This window comes from Nyctibius grandis, chromosome 5, assembly GCF_013368605.1.
Source record: "Nyctibius grandis isolate bNycGra1 chromosome 5, bNycGra1.pri, whole genome shotgun sequence".
In the NCBI taxonomy this organism is placed as follows: Eukaryota; Metazoa; Chordata; class Aves; order Nyctibiiformes; family Nyctibiidae; genus Nyctibius; species Nyctibius grandis.
Genome location: NC_090662.1, coordinates 40,172,526 through 40,190,210, shown reverse-complemented (window position 1 = coordinate 40,190,210; position 17,685 = coordinate 40,172,526). Strand labels below are relative to the sequence as shown.

Here is a 17,685-nt window from a genome sequence, read left to right as displayed (position 1 = left end):
CTACATGTGGGAAAACACGGCAGGAAGAAAATTATGCCTAAAATGATTGTATTGATGCTTCTCTGCCTGCCTCTCTTTGGTTAACTAAGATGTCAAATGAATCTTAACTACACCTAACATCATCCAAGTAGCTCAAATACAAATGGAAAAATATCTACAGAGATAAAGGCAAAGACATTAATAACTAAAATACTATTCCTTTCACACAAGGCAACAGTGGAAGTTGGACCTGGAAATTATTTAAAGGCTACTCTGCTCATATCAGCAGAAGAACTGGCATGACCTAAGGTGAAAAAGGTAGAAAGTTATAAAAACAATTATAATACAAAGGTTTAAATACTAATTCCCAACAGTCCAACCTTCACCTATTCAACTCTCATCACAAAGGGCCCCGGGCTTCAAACATTTCTTCAACAGAAAGTGAAATCATATGGGCTTACTAAATACTCTTCTGTGCCATAGAGAGAAACAAATTGTTCATCATCTTCAAGTTCTCTTGCAGCACCAAAGTCTGTAAGTTTGTACACAGACTGACCATCTTCACCTATAACACGCATTATATTGCCTGGTTTGATGTCACGGTGCACTATTCCATTCTCCCGGAGATGATTCATCCCAGCCACTTCAATCAAAAAGGAAAAAAAACCCCAGAGTTTACATATACATCTTGACACAGACTGCACAAGCACTGAATTGTAACTGAGGCTAGGAAGACATATGTGTTTACTTTCTCACTGGGAAATGGGAACGAGAAGGGACACTCAATTAACAAAAAGACCAGGACCAGAGAATATTCTAAGCATTTTGCCTTTTTTTTCTTTTAAACAGGTAAATTACAGTATTTCTTGTTCTCAGCAACATCTTTCCTATAAAGTAATGGAGGAAAATTTTATAACAGGCAGACACAGGTAAACCTCATTATTTTTCTAATTCATTCTTCTGAGATTAATTATCACTAGGAATCAGTCCAACATGTGACAAATAATATTGAAACAAACAAACAAAAAAGAATTATAGTAACACTTTAAACAGAAATGGCTTCTTAATGCAGCTATCTATACCAATACAGACATAAATAAAAGATGTGACTCCATATGAACATATTCATTTGTTCAATTAGTTGACAGTCATTCAAATTCCTCATCTCTTGCTTCAAGATAAACAAAAGAAGTATGAGTTCGTTTCAATCAATGAATTAGATTAAAGAGCAAAGTCTACATACCCACATCTCTCAAAACAATTAAGAACTCAGACTCTGGCAAACCAAAGGCATTAGATGGCTCCTCTAAAACTGTATATAAACTCCCGCACGGACAAAATTCCATAACTAGTACTTTGTGTCTAGTCGTTGTCTGAAAAAAATTAAAAAACATACATCTGTGACTATTGTGAAAACAATGTCAGAAATTACATATAACCACAGGATCTTACTTTCAAAAAAAAAAGAGAAAAATAAAATCTGTAACTAGATCATAAATCCCATTCTGGTGATTGTCCTGGTTTGGCCCAAACCAGGCCAATTAGTCTTAGAGAAACCAAGGTCACTGCTAAATTCCTCACTGCTTACGAGTGAAGAGCCAAAGGGGGGTCGCACCTGCAGGGAGGAGCAGACAGGGCAGGTGACCCAAGATTGACCAGTGAGGTATTCCATCCCATACACATCATTCTCACTTTCCTATTTATCACTAACCCACTGCCTCCTGGAGGTGGGGCCCAGGAGGGAGGGGCCCTCCTGTCTTCCACTGATTGGTACCAGCTTTGCCAATTCTCCAGTTAAAAGCCTGCAGGTGTGATGGCAGGGGGAGCTACTGCATTTTCCCCTCTGCCCGTGCTTGGGGGAGCAACTCTGCCTGAGGAGGATTTCCAAGCTCTCGATCTTCATTTTGTATATATTTGTATATATTTGATTATTTCTATTATTCTTATTATACTCTTTTTCATTACTATAGTTTATTAAAACTGTTTTAACTTTCCAACCCGTAAGTCTCTCTCCCTTTTCCCTTTCCCTTAGGTTGGGGGGAGGGAGAGGGTTAACAGAGAGCATCTGCCACCTGGTTAATAGCTGGCCCAGCTTTAAACCCTGATAGATTTATTGGCACCCAACGTGGGGCTCGAGACAAGCTCCAACAGGTTGCTCTGATAAGTTGAATCCTGGCTCTGGTGGGAGGAGACCCAGAGAGCTCAGCTGAGAGAGTAACAGATTTCTTCCTTTGAGATTTACGAGGGGTTGGAAAGTTAAAACAGATAGTGAAGATGGTGATGTCATTTTTGAATGCTGTGTTATCTTGTCTTTTTATAGAGTTTCTTTCACAGTTGAGTATTGCAATGATGCCTTACCTGCCGTGGGCACTGTGTTATTGCTTGCTTCTTTTGAATGTTTACATGCAGTTTAGCAGTGGGCACTGGTCGAAATGTATTGTTTTGGTATGGGGTTTGATACTGATTTATGCTGTGATAAACTGGGCAGTTAATATTCCGATCTCTCATCTCTGTGACACAATGATGGGCAGCTTTAATCGCGAATCAGTAGCAGCGACTTCATCTGCACGCTCCAGGCATCCTTTAGCTGATTCTGTTAATGATTACACTTCCAGTTTTACTTCGGGAAATAGCACCTTCTCCTTTTCTGCCAAGCTGATTCCACTAGATTTTGCGAAATTAGGATGGTGCTGTCTAGGTGGCATGTTTTTATTTTTGGTTGTCCTGAATGTGTTTCTGATGTGGGATAAGATTAAATATCGGTGCAGGGACAGTTGTAGGTGTTATGCAGCCACCTCAGATCCTACAGTGTGTACTACTGCTACAGCCACTAAACCCACTGAAACCTTGGCAGCCTGTACCACAGCTGCTACACCCCCCAAGATGGCCACTGCAGCTACTCAGACTCTCAGCACTCCCATGACAGCCACTGCATCTACTCGGACCCCAGCATCTATCGAATCTGTACCAATTGCTCCTGTAACCAGGAAGAAATACAGAAAGAAATCAGCTCATGAAGAGAAGGATGATGACTCAGAGCCTTCTAAGGCAGAGCCATCATATGACCCAGGTGAGGGCCCTTCTCAGGCAGAGTTAGGGCCTGACACAGATGGGGATTTCCTCAATCGTCCTTTTAAAGCAGACCCATCACAGAAGAAAGGTCCTTCTAAAGCAGAACTATCACAAGAGGAGGACTCGGATGTAGAGATAACCTACCACTTCTTATCCCTGAAGGACCTGAGAAATATAAGGAAAGACTTCAGCCGTTATGACGGTGAACCTATTATTACCTGGCTGCTCCGATGCTGGGATAATGGGGCAGATAGCATGCAATTAGATGGCAGAGAAGCCAGACAGTTGGGATCCCTGTCCAGAGATGGTGGTATTGATAAGGCACTCGCAAGAAAGTCAAACACTGTCAGTCTCTGGAGGCGACTCTTGTCAGCTGTAAAGAGCAGGTATCCCTATAAAGATGATGTTATGAGTCACCTAAGCAAATGGACCACTATAGAAAAAGGTATTAACTACCTTAGACAACTAGCTGTGCAAGAGATCATTTATAGACACCCACGGGACATTGTAGATCCTGTAGATCCTGATGAAGTGGAATGCAACCGATCCATGTTCCGGAAGGTTGTGAAGAATGCTCCACCGACATATACCCATACATTGTCAATATTAGTATGGGGAGAAGATGCTATGGCACGACCTAGTGTGGGCGAAATGGCTAACTGTATGCGACAGTATGAAGATAGTATTTCTTCCCCACTGCAGGCACGCATCTCGGCTGTGGAAAAACTGACTAAGGAAAACAAGGACTCATTTAAACAACTGTCAGACAAACTGTCCAGGATCGAGAATAAACTTGACTCTCTACCTACACAGGCGCGCGTTGCAGCTCTTAGGAGAAAACGCTCTCCTACAGGACCAGCTCAAAGGAAACGGAACACATCACGAGGTATCCTGTGGTTTGCCCTGCGTGGTTATGGGGAGGACATGAGCAGATGGCATGGACAACCTACCAGTACCCTACAGGCACGAGTACGTGAGTTGCAAGCTAAAAGAAATACCAGAGAGAATTTTTCTAGACGGATGGCTGCTCCAGTTACCAGTGAGCAGGACCCCAGCCAGGGTAGATGGGCCTCAAATCATTTTTTCCCAAGTGTGAATAGGAGAAATGAAGGTCCAGTCCCTGTGAGCAGCATGAATCCATTTCTTAATTAGGGGGGCCCTGCCTCCAGCCAGGTGGAGGAGAGGGACAACCGAGTTTATTGGACTGTGGATTCGATGGCCTGGCACATTAAAACCACAAAGGTATCGAGCCTTGGTAGACACTGGTGCACAGTGCACCCTAATCGCCCAGGAATCTTAGAAGTGATCATGGACTGGCCAGAAGGCAAAGACTTCGGAATGCCACCAGAAAAGGAGGTGACACGTGCTGAAGAAGCCCCACCATATAATGAACTACCAGAGGATGAGAAGCAGTATGCCCTGTTCACCGATGGATCCTGCCGTCTTGTAGGAAAGCATCGGAAGTGGAAAGCTGCTGTATGGAGTCCCATACGATGAGTCACAGAAGCCACAGAAGGACTAGGTGAATCAAGTCAATTTGCAGAGGTAAAAGCCATCCAGCTGGCTTTAGACATTGCTGAACGAGAAAAGTGGCCAAGGCTGTATCTTTATACTGACTCATGGATGGTAGCAAATGCCTTGTGGGGGTGGTTAAAGCAGTGGAAGCGAAGCAACTGGCAGCGTAAAGGTAAACCTATTTGGGCTGCTGAACTGTGGCAAGATATTGCTGCTTGGCTAGAGAAACTAGTCGTGAAGGTACGTCATGTAGATGCCCACGTACCTAAAAGTCGGGCAACTGAGGAACATCGAAACAACCAACAAGCGGATCAAGCTGCTAAAGTGTTCCAAATAGATTTGGACTGGGAACATAAAGGTGAACTATTTTTAGCTCGGTGGGCTCATGACACTTCAGGTCATCAAGGGAGAGATGCAACATACAGATGGGCTCGTGACCGAGGGGTGGACTTAACTATGGACTCTATTACACGGGTTATCCATGATTGTGAAACATGCACCGAAATTAAGCAAGCCAAACGGTTAAAACCTTTGTGGTATGGGGGGCGGTGGTTGAAATATAAATATGGGGAGGCCTGGCAAATTGACTACATCACACTCCCTCAAACCCGCCAGGGTAAACGCTATGTGCTTACCATGGTGGAGGCGACCACCGGATGGCTGGAAACATACTCTGTGCCCCATGCCACTGCCCGGAACACTATTCTGGGCCTTGAAAAGCAAATCTTGTGGCGACACGGCACGCCAGAGAGAATTGAGTCGGACAATGGGACTCATTTCAAAAACAGTCTCATAGACAACTGGGCCAAAGAGCATGGCATCGAATGGGTATATCACATCCCCTATCATGCACCAGCCTCTGGGAAAATTGAACGGTATAATGGGCTGTTAAAAACTACCCTGAAAGCAATGGGGGGTGGAACCTTTAAAAACTGGGATAAGTATCTGGCACAAGCTACCTGGTTAGTTAACACCAGGGGATCTATCAATCGAGCTGGCCCTGCTCAGTCAGACCTTCTACATACAGTAGAAGGAGATAAAGTCCCTGTGGTGCATGAAAGGAATCTATTGGGAAAAACTGTCTGGGTTCTTCCTGCAACGGGCAAAGGTAAACCCATTCGTGGGATTGCTTTTGCTCAGGGACCTGGATGTACTTGGTGGGTGATGTTGCAAGATGGTGAAGTCTGATGTGTCCCTGAAGGTGATCTGATTCTGGGTGAGACTACTTAATTCTGAACTGTATGTTGTTGCTGCATAAGTGTCTTTCAGGTTAAGACAGTGGTGATGAGACGGGAGCTAGCTGCAAGTGGCGTCCAGTAACCTCCTCGAGACTGACATTTTGAACCTGCAACCCGTGGGCATGAACTGTGACAAAACTCATACCATCTCTCCTGCCCTGAGAGACTGCTAGCCAGATGGAAACCCACAAACCTGAACTAAATGAACTTGATGAACTTTTTGCATAAAGATGAATCATAAACTAGTGATATGTGTATATATATTTGAAAATGAAAAGGTAGTGGTGATCTGAATATGACGTGAATGGTATGGAATAAGGGGTGGAATGTCCTGGTTTGGCCCAAACCAGGCCAATTAGTCTTAGAGAAACCAAGGTCACTGCTAAATTCCTCACTGTTTATGAGTGAAGAGCCGAAGGGGGGTCGCACCTGTAGGGAGGAGCAGACAGGGCAGGTGACCCAAGATTGACCAGTGAGGTATTCCATCCCATACACATCATTCTCACTTTCCTATTTATTACTAACCCACTGCCTCCTGGAGGTGGGGCCCAGGAGGGAGGGGCCCTCCTGTCTTCCACTGATTGGTACCAGCTTTGCCAATTCTCCAGTTAAAAGCCTGCAGGTGTGATGGCAGGGGGAGCTACTGCATTTTCCCCTCTGCTTGTGCTTGGGGGAGCAACTCTGCCTGAGGAGGATTTCCAAGCTCTCGATCTTCATTTTGTATATATTTGTATATATTTGATTATTTCTATTATTCTTATTATACTCTTTTTCATTACTATAGTTTATTAAAACTGTTTTAACTTTCCAACTCGTAAGTCTCTCTCCCTTTTCCCTTTCCCTTAGGGTGGGGGGGGGGAGAGGGTTAACAGAGAGCGTCTGCCACCAGGTTAATAGCTGGCCCAGCTTTAAACCGTGACAGTGATCTTCTTCAAAAGAAGCACAGGTGAATCTTTATCTTGTTTCATGTATTCTAACTTGAAGAGGGGAAAAAAATTAAGCAAGCCTCAAGTTTTAGGCACTTAAGAGGGTTGACAACAATATTGATAGGTGGACAAATGATAAAATACAGCACAGAAGAGCAGAAAGCAGCAATTGTCCTTCTTTCCTCTTTACTAATCTCAGCACCTAGGTCATTTCAACTGATCAGTCTGTTTCAGCAATTCATACTAACATATGGTTCTACATGTCCTATGTCATTATTTTTGTTAGTTGCAAAGCAAAAGCATAAAATTGTCAAGATTATTGAAAGACCTCCAACTATCAGTATGGATTAAATATTCATACATGCAAATAGCTTAAAAATTCTAATTCAAGATAAAGCTTAAGACAGTGGCTTCTTGAGATGGCTTTAAAGAATCATAATCTGTGCCTGAACACTGAAAGCAAGCATATTCTTTCAACAACAACAACAAAAAAGAAAGAAAAACAAAAAACGGTGATGGTTGGGTAAGATGTATCATCATATATGTTACCATCCTTTAAAAATGTAACTTCATCCTCTATAGTTAAGGACAAAGCAAAAAGACAGTTACTGTGGTTACCACCATGCATCTCAGACCACAACTACAACAATTCATTACCTCTTCTTCGATGGCAAACAATTTGACAATGTTCTTATGATTTAGTTTCTTCAATACTTCAAACTCTCGCATCTGAACATCCACAGGACGAAGGAAACTTATACTGTTAAATACTTTGACAGCATATAAATCCCCGGTTTTCTGTTCAAAACAAACAAATTACTAATCAAACAGCAGCATATGATTGTAAATGTACACATACCCCTTATCCAAGCATTTTGAGATCTTATGTTGTGCACATGAGCATACCCAGATTAGAAATAGTTCAAACTGGTATTTTGTGTTAAGGTGGAAATTAAGATTCTACTAAAAAAAATATGTCTATATTGGTCTAGTTTAATATAGACTAGAAGCAAACAGACTAGCAAAATGGAAACTCAGTGTTAGCCCACAAAGTGCTTTCGAAAAAGAATAGTTAGTATAAGAAAGACTACACATTTAAGAATGACCCGTAAACTTAGCTGAAAAATAATTTTTCAGCAGGAGGTAAGCCAGTTGCACAAATCAGTAAGAGACACGTGCCTACTACAGCTGAGAATCTTGGCTTGCTTAAGTTAAGAGCCAACTTTTGGAAGCTGAACGTTGCGCTCTCATTCTTTATTGTTCTGTTTATAGGGATAAAGCAGTATTTTTTTTTTTCCAAAGAAGGCAGTGTCAAGCACTGCATACCACTCATGCAAAATCCTGAAGCAATGCAAACCCACGTAATAAGTGACTGGAGCACAGTCATGAGCTTAATCAGAGACTTAAATTCTCAAGTGGGACTAAGCCCCAACATGCTCAGGCACGCACAGCACCAGCTGAGAGTGCAACTCCTGTCCCGCTTAGGGCAAAGTACCTCCCTGTGCCTACTCTAGGAATAAGCTTACATTAGCAGTCTTGTGTGTGACAGATTCTTTCTAAGGACAAAGCTTTCCTGTGCTTAGACTAGGTGTGTTGTACAGCACACTTATGTGCACTGCTGGTGCCCAGGTAAAAGTCTTCTCCCATTGACCACAAGCTGCAGGTCATGTGCTCAGACTAGTGAGGGTGACGAGAGGTTTCATGGTTGCCATGAAACCATAAGCTTTACAGGGGAATTATTCTGTGTGGAAATTCACTCATCCAGAAAAGCACATTAACTGCTGAATTATTGCTTAGCATTGCTTCACAGTTAAATGTGGAACACAGAAAACACTGTAGCTTATACATAACTTCACACTGATTTCACACAGATGTCAATACTACAAAGGAAGATTACTTTCACAATTAGGCTTATCTTCATTTTGTGAGACATACCTTGAAACTCCTAGGAATAGAATGATCTACACAAGTAAGGTCATTTTAGCCCCTCACTCAGGTTACAACATACACATCAGTGTATCATTTACATGGCAAAACTGCTCAAAGATGTACCATTTTGTACTGATTACTCCAGGCATGTCACCAAGAAGATGGTGTCCTAGACATGTATGAAGCATTGACTTATGGACAAAGACTAACAGCAACTTCATCCAATATGATAATATGTTAAGATTATTTCACTTACGGTACAAAATCATAAAAATCACAAAAAATGGGTTTTAAAAGAACAGGGAAAAACTATGAAAAGAGAATTTAACAAAGACAAAAATAACATATCATGTAATAAAAACTGATAAGACTTTTACTCCGATTTAAATTCTTAAGCAAGGAGTATTTTTTCCATAAAATTGAAGAAAGGAGGAATGAAGAATTAATAACACTTAATATTTTACAAGGACAAATAATACAATATTAGAAACAAATCCTCAGAAATAACTGTATAAAACCATAATTCAATGGATGAATATTAAAAATTAAAACCTAAGTATGAATAGTTACAAAGATATATTTGCTTCAGGCCTAAATCTTGACCGTTTTTTTTTCGTTGATTTCATGACTCTACTCACAAATGAAAAAATTTCAATTTTATATGTTACTCAGATTAGTAATTCCTCACAAACCTTATGTCGTCCCCGGAAAACATTTGCAGTAGCTCCCTGTCCTAGAATGTCAGACAACAGCCAGAGGTAATTCGAAGTGCTCTGCATCTTTGCTCTTTGATCAGACAGTTTTCTTTTTCACCTTAGAAACAGAAGGTTAAATACACTGAATTATAATTTAGTAAAATACACGAAAGGGACTTATTTTAATTAGAAGGAAAAAAAAAAACCAACCACAACTCCAAAGACACACAGAAACAATTAAGAACAATCAAGTAGAGGAATAAGAGGTGACAAAAAGAAATATAAACAAGCTCAACAATCAAAACTAATGCCATAGACACACCACCTTGATGCATTTGAGGTCTTTACTCCCCCAAATTTGTTTGAAAAATCAACTGGAAAGTGAAAGCTTTATAATCCCTCTTCTGTTGTACACAGGTGTTTAAATGATACAGTAACAAAAACTATAGGAGAGTCAAAAACACGCACACAAGGTCTTTTGAAAATAAGCAAGACTTATAATCGTATTCCATTATTCGGTATATAAGCCAAAGAACAGACATTAGAGGTGATGGCAGACATGCATACACATCTTTTAGATCACTTTGGCTCTGGAAGTTGCACTTCAGTACAACTGTAAAGGAACTGGACTAACTACTTACAAAAGCTATTTTTACATGAGCTAGAGAAAAGTCACAACTAACACAAGTATTTTCAGCTACTTGCTAGAACCACCAATTACTACTGGAAAAAATTAAGGGAAATTTCTCTCATTTCTAAAATTTCACATTGAGTATGTCACATCATTTCTAGAGAGACAGGCTGGCTTCCCCACCCTTCCTGAAACATAAACTGTCAGATACTCAGGTCTTCACAGATTCAAAAGAAAGAGGAAAAAAAAGTTTGATTAAATTAAAACGATCTAAAAAAAACATTAGAACTGCCAGATTTCCCCTCCTCTGCCAAAACAGCAGGAGCTGCACGTGAATACTCTTACCTTTTTGGTTTAATTAAAGCACTGATTTTGCCATTAAATCTAGCGAAAGGCTCTAAGATCAAAGATGTAGTTTCCTGGATCTAAAGAATCTTAAGAGCAAAACGGCACCTGGACCAGGGGAAGGTCCCACAGCAGCAGCCTTTCCTCACAGCCTGGCAGGGATCCCTGCATCTGCCTGTGTTAATTGACAAGAAACAGCTAACTGGAACTCAGAAGAAACGAAACTGCCTTTCCTGTAACTACTGGAAGAAGAGGTATGACGGAATTTCCTGTGCGTGTTTATCATGAGAAGGTGGTTGGCACTTTTTGAGAGCTCCCTGGTGCACAAGATGAGACCAGCAGAAGCCTCACAGCGTGCACCCCAGGAGAGCGGAGGAAGCCGCACGCCAGCCACCGCAGCACCGTTCGCCCGTCCTGCTCCAGCTGCCGGCTGAAGCACCCGCCTTTGCACCGTTCCTCATCGTACCTGTGCCATGCTGCAGAGACAGACATTTTCTCATGACTTTTTGAACACATTTCTCTATGCGCAGCAACTGCAGATTTCATACCTTCAATTAGATATTCACTCATGTAAGACGTGGAGTTTCTTGCAAAGCTGTTCCAAAACATCCAGGCAATGACATACAATCATAGAATTGTTTCGGTTGGAAAGGACCTTTAAGATCGTCGAGTCCAACCATTAACCCAGCACTGCCAAGTCCACCACTTAACCATGTCCCTAAGCACCACATCTACTCGTCCTTTAAATACCTCCAGGGATGGTGACTCCACCACTTCCCTGGGCAGCCTGTTCCAGTGCTTGATAACCCTTTTGGTGAAGAAATTTTTCCTGATATCCAACCTAAACCTCCCCTGGCACAACTTGAGGCCATTTCCTCTCATCCTAATACTTGTTACCTGGGAGAAGAGACCAACAGCCACCTCGCTACAACTTCCCTTCAGGTAGTTGTAGAGAGTGATAAGGTCCCCCCTCAGCCTCCTCTTCTCCAGACATGTAGCTTACAGAATGCAATGACTCAATGCAAAGATGTGACATTACGCTAAACTAAATTCAGAGTCATGCAGCAACACCATTTTTAAAATCTAGATAAAGTTCTTAATGCCTAGAGAAGGGAACAAAGGTTTTATCTTAAATCTGAACCAAAAAAAAACCAACACCACACCCCAAACCTTTACAATTCTCAGTTATCTCTGACAAGACAATTTGCAATAGTAGAATAAGGTAACTTCTCCCAGCTGGCAATTACCGTAGATGCCAAAGAGCTGTCTATGATGCAGACATAGAAGGTAAGAAAGAGATCTGCAAGGAAATAATGCATAGCGCACTCTGGAAACCATTTGTAAAATCTCTGAATTAAAAAATTCTGCATAATTAAAACCCTGCTTGTAACAAGCCAGCTGGCACATTACTAGTAAACATGTATTTTGTCATTTATTTCAAACTAACATTCATTAGACTCACACCAAGATGCAGAAACATAACGAATCCTTTCTAAGCAGACAGAAAGTGCGCAGAAGGATCAAATAAACAGTTTCTTCACCGATGTCTATCTAAATATTAGAAATTTTAGCAGCCTATTAGAGACTGAATTATTATGTTGCCTGAAGTGATAAAGATGGGGTAGCTTATGTACGAGATCAGCTCTCTTCCTTTACCTTCTTACTTTGTAATTAAATTTGCATGAAGGTCAATGGGTGAAAACAAAACAAAAGGACAAGTCTGCAACAGATGAGCTTGAATATCATTCATTGGATTTAAAAAAAAAAAACCAGCAAGTCACCAATGGGTTCTCAAGGTCTGGGTTTTTTCACTTGTAAAACTACAGATATAATTATGCCAATATTAATCCCAGGGTACACATCCAGCACCAAATCAAAGTCAGTGTCACACTATTACACTTTTTTTGTCAAAATAGTATTTTTATAATAACAAAGTCTACACTGTTTTGGCAGTCTTCACTTTTAAGGCATAAAGTCTCATTCAGCTTAATTTTAATCTTCAAATTATAATAATTTGATCCAATAACTTATATAACATGCTAGACCTCCTTTAATACCTTTCCTTTCTTAGACTGATTCAGAACTGATCATTGCTAAACACTCAGCATGTCGAGTTTTCTTTTCATGTCTTCCATTATCTTCCCAAATCGATTCACTAAGCGTTTCATATTAAAAAAAAAAAAAAATCTCTAACCGTACAATTGGTCCTGTCACTAGATTTAACACTGAACTATTTCTTCACATCTCAATTATGGTCGTTAAATCTGATACTAGATGAGTCAGAAGTTCCTCACGTATATCTAAAGGTATCTCTCCTACCAGCAGTTTGATTTATTGTCCCCCATGACTCCTTAGTATTTCAAGGGTTTGGGGGCTGCTTTTGTATTTTTTTTAAAGTATTTTTCTGCTTCTGGTGATGCTACTATGTCTTTATTTCTCAGCAGAGGGGTTGTAATAAAAAACGACTGTATTGCTAATGTGATTTTTTTTTTTAAACTCCCAATGCTTTGAGGCAGGAGTACTGACTGTTTCTAATTAATACGAAGTTTGCTGTTACCTCAGGCACGCAGAATAAGCACACAAGGTACTTCCCCTGTTAACAGCTGCAATGCACAAGTTCACCAGGCAAGTAGAGACAGATGAAGTTAAAGTGAAGGCTCTTTCTGTCTACAGGCAAGATCCTATATGCCACGAAAGCTGACGGGCAAGGTGCTGAGGTTCTGAAGAAATACTATGTTAGCATGATACAGTGTGGTACATATGAAGGTTTTATACATTCGTGTATGCCCTCTCTTGACGACTAGAAAAGAAGTTTCCTCCCCTGAAGTTCCTGCTTACTTCACCCAACCTCCTTCTGGGAGTTTCCAGTCCAACAGCCAGTATCTGAATTATCGAAATACCCTGCCCTGGGCCACACAAGGTGCTGCTTGAACCCGTACAAAGCAGCACACCCTCCCAAAGGCCTGCAAAACAAACGGCAAGCCTGGCTCCAGCGCTGCTCATGACCGCTGCCCTCAGCATTTCCAGTCCGTAAGGGGGGAAGAGGACTCGGCCTCTGTCAGGGACAGCAGCTCCTAGAAAGCTACGGAGGGCCACAGGGAGCGACCCAGCCAGCCCCGCACTCAGAAACGGGGGCTCTGGAGGGCACAGCACCGGAGCTCACTTCCACAGCAGGACATCCTTCCTGAGGTAAAAGTTCAACAACTTCTACAATCCCGAAGGCGACGCCACTACCTGAGGAGAGCTTTGTACAAACCACTGGCAAACATATGCTCCGCTTGGCTTTTTTTTTCCCCTCCTTCTAATTACAAAAGTAATTTTGACGGGTCGCATCAGCTGCGACCTGCCGACATTCACGGGGATAAAAGTCACAGAGACAGGGGCAAAGAACGAGCCCTCGGCACGCCGGTGAGGCCGCAGGCCGGCCACTGCCTCGCTCCTACCCGGGCGGGGGCCGCTCCGCGGGGCCACCTGCACAGCCGGGCCCGCTGCTGCCTCAGGGGAGCTCCGCCGCCGCCCGCGACCCTCCTCGGGAGTCGGCAGCTCCCGGGAAGGCCCCGCCGCCGCCCTGGGAAACGGAAACCACCTCGCGCAGGCGGCGGCGCGTAGGGAGTCGCTTCCCCTCGCCGCCGGCGGTGGCGAAGGGAAGCGGGTCCTACGCGCCGCCCGCCGCCCACCTCAGCTCGGCTCGACGAGGCCACCCCCGCAATCCTGCCCTGCCCACCGACCCCAGCCCCACGCACCGAGCCACCTCTCGCCCTGCCTGCCCAGCGCCCCGGCCGCTTCCGGCTTCCTGCAGCGGCGCTGGGGAGGCGGGACGGCAGAAGCACCGCCTCGGTGACCGGCCTCCCCAGCCCTTCCCCACTCGGAGGTGGCCGGCGGTGAGCTGAGGTGGGGGTGCGGGCTGGCGGGGGGTCGGCTGACAGGGGCGGGAGTCGCCGCCGCCCGCTCTGTGGCAGGGGTGAGGGAGCGGCGGCAGCCGCTGAGGCGCGGGGCCGGCAAACATCGAAAAGCGGGAGTAGGATGTTCCTTAAAAAATGGTCACTCCGGGTAGTTCAGCTCAGACGAGCTCAGACCGGTTCCGGTGCGGGTTTCCGTGGTGATTTTTTGCTGTGTAACCGCTTCAGCGGTGGTTTCGTGTCTCCGCCGCCCTCCTGAGGCGGGGCCGCCGCTGCTCCCTCCGCCGGGTAACCCGTGAAAGTTACACTTTCCTGTGTGAACCTCACCTCACCGACTGCTCTTTCAAGGGATATCCAGGAGAAATGTTTCCCCGCCCTGTGTAATTTCTCTCAGTTTTGCCCTTTTTAAACCTCACGAAATCTTAGTATTTTCAATACATTCATGCTCTTGCTTATTTTTTACTTAAATCTTTCTGATTTATCTCTTGCTTTTTTTTTTGTCTGTCCAGTAATGTTGCTGTTCCAATAAATGGTCTGTATAGCTTGTATAAGGAAAAATACTGATAACTTTATGCTTACATTATAAAGTAATTTAAACAAAATTATAGTGGGAAACTAGTCAAAAGTTTTTTTTTCCGCCCCCCCCCCGACTATCCTTTTTTTGATCCTCTGCATTTCCTTTTTGGAGTTACCGTCTTCCCAAATCTCAGAAGCCTATTCTCTCGAGGAACTGACACATAAAAGACAGCAACCTTTTGTTTACAGGCTTTGTTTATTGTTATTATCTTACCTTTCTTAAGCTCTATCGCAAGTCCAAGCTTCCGCTGGTTCTCTTGTTACAGGGCACTAAGCTTGTTCCAAAATTCTGCTTAGTGAAACTGATAAATTGACTTTGATACATTTTATGCTGTTAATATAAATGCTTAATTTATATTCCCCATTTGTTGGCATCTGAGCTTTATTTCGTAATGCTTCTCCATTATAGAGGGAATAGTTCCCCGCCACATTTGTGTTCTGTCCTTGTATCTTTCAAAATGCTGCAGCGCTCCTCAGAAGTTACATGGATCGTTTCTGCTACCCTCTCCTCTCTACCCAGCTTTGCAAGCCATTTTTTTTCATCAATACACGAGTCAGCTTTGTCTTTTTCAGAAATATTCATCAGATCGTTCATATGGATTTTAGCAAAAGCCCTCTCAAAATCAGGAAAACGCCAGTGAACTTTTCTTTGTATCTTGAATGTGTACTTGCTTCCACTTCTGAATAAAACCAAGCTGTTGGCACAGTATGTTGATGCTTTTTGGAACTGGCCATTTTAAGTCATAGTCTCATTCAGGCTGGATGGGCCTTTGGGACGTCTCTGGTCTGACCACCTGCTCAAAGCAGACTTAGTTTGCCAGGACTTTGTTCGCATAAGGCCTAGAGCATCTCAGCTCCAGTGTCACCACCCTGCCCCTGGGTCTGGCTGCCAACTGCTCTCACTGCAGTGACCAGCCCATGTGCTTTCCCCAGGTCTTGCATCAATGAAGATGATTCATAAATGGTTCACGTGATTCAGATGATTGTCCATTATTTAGGGTATATTTGTAACATAATCAGTGATCCTTATGCAAGAAGGATCTTCTCTAGCTTTTAAATGTTTCACAGTATGAATCACAGGAAAATGGTTGTTGAATGTAAGAATAGGAAAAACAGACACCAAAAAGGAAAGTGTCATTACAGTTTCACTCTAGAAATTTTTACTTTGCTTCCTTCCACTTCTTTTCAATGTATTAGTAAAACTTTTGGTATTCCTCACCTCTCTTGTATTGGGATTCTCATTCGTATTCACAAATTCAGCAGTTTGTAGCTGTATACTCTTATATCTCTTCATCCTAACAATACTGCTACAGGAATTGGAGCTAAAGCTGGTATGTTACATACAGTCTTCTCCCACATGTAGCTGTGAATGCCACAACTCGAAAAAGATGCTGGGGAAAAAAAGTCAAACTGAGCAATAGTCACCCAGAGCTGAGAGCATTAAAACAGGCAAAATACAGTATCTTCTTCTAATCTTTTTCTTGGGACCCTCTGGGCAACCTAGCAGCACTAAGATAAGAACAGGGGAGAGTAGAAATAAAACACAGTAGATATTTGCCAAGAAAAAACATCTGATTCAATTATTTGACTTTTAAAAATTTCGAGTGAGAAGTTGTGTCTTGCCAACCTTACCAAAAGGACAACTGCTAACTTTACCAGTAAGTCAGGTGAGAACAGTAACTCTAGAAACTCCTAAGCAAATTAAACATTGTTTTTCTATACCATTAATGAATTTTCTAAAGAAAACCGAAGCTTTTGAGCTATTTACTTGTATAGTCAAATTGCTTTCTATATTTGATTTAAATATTTAGGAGGCATCACAACTGAACCAGAATAAGCAAACCTATTCAGCAGCCAACTCCAGCTGGAACTGCCTTTCATAGTTCCATGTTATTTATGCCGTATTCTCTTCTGTAGTTTTGCAGAGAGGGAAGGGAAGCATTTCCTTGATGCGAGACGGCTTTTACTAGCTTTTGCCTCGTTTCCAGCTTGCCACCAGAGAATTCATTCCAAAGCTGTTTACAACATGTACAGATTAATGCTGCCAAGCAAACCTTAGTCCAAAAGCAGCCCACAAATTATACTCTTCTCCTCTTGTCCCATAGTTATGAAGCCACCTAGGAGAGTTCAATGGAATAGTGGCTAGTATCGAAAGTAAAAAAACAGGGGTGCAGCCTCTTCAGCTGGGGAAGGGCAGCTGCAAGGTGCAGGGACACAGCAGCACATGCAAAGCATCGAGTCAAAGAGGGAAGGTTTCTAGTGCTATGGGAGAGAACAAAACAGATATTGGACCCAGGGGACCTCTAGCATTGGTATGGCAGCAAAGGGAGGGAAAGAGATTGTGAAACTAGGAAGTATAAAAAGCACCACAAGCACTTAATCTGTGATAAAACAAATCAAGTAACTTTTAAAACAAGAAACTTTTGATTAAACGTACAAAAATCATGAACAAAAATCTTATAGAAGTGATACTGTCTTGTTGAAAAGCAGTGAAGGTAAGTGCCCTCTACTTTCTTCCCTCCATGAAAAGGGAGGGAATGGCAGTGCATATCCTCAAAACATGACCACACTCCACTCCTGGCTGCTGTTTCTGATCCACTTCCTCATTTATTTTTCCATTTAAATTGGATGAAGAACCTAGCATCACACAGTCTAGAAAAAGGCTCATCTGATATGCTAGAGATAAGTCAGCTCGTTACTGTGAACATCAGTTCTTGAGGGAAGTATTAAATCTCATGCATAGGAAGACTCCTAGCTTCCCCCTGCCCCTATGAAATAGCTATGAATACTGTCATGTCATAGGATTTAAACAAAAAAAAAAAGCAAAGAAACTGACCAATCAATACATTTTGGGACAGAAGTAGCAACACTACTAAAATA

The 17,685-nt window shown here is 42.6% G+C and overlaps 1 protein-coding gene across 3 annotated transcripts in view; it reads right to left on the bottom strand.

The window, feature by feature from the left end:
• TBK1 (TANK binding kinase 1) overlaps window positions 1-14,128 on the bottom strand; it is a 35,451-nt gene extending 21,323 nt beyond the window's left edge. Inside the window, exons 1-5 of one of the 3 annotated variants that reach the window (XM_068400823.1) lie at window positions 14,074-14,128; window positions 9,352-9,472; window positions 7,388-7,528; window positions 1,223-1,352; window positions 441-622 (exon numbers count right to left, since the gene is read on the bottom strand). In XM_068400823.1, the coding sequence (XP_068256924.1) occupies window positions 441-622; window positions 1,223-1,352; window positions 7,388-7,528; window positions 9,352-9,438 (540 nt within the window). In that variant the 5' untranslated portion in view covers window positions 9,439-9,472; window positions 14,074-14,128. Of the gene's footprint in view, window positions 1-440; window positions 623-1,222; window positions 1,353-7,387; window positions 7,529-9,351; window positions 9,473-11,577; window positions 11,588-13,773; window positions 13,874-14,073 lie in introns of those variants that run through there. The other 2 variants (XM_068400824.1, XM_068400825.1) reach the window with 2 other exon arrangements.
• Window positions 14,129-17,685: the final 3,557 nt, after the last annotated feature.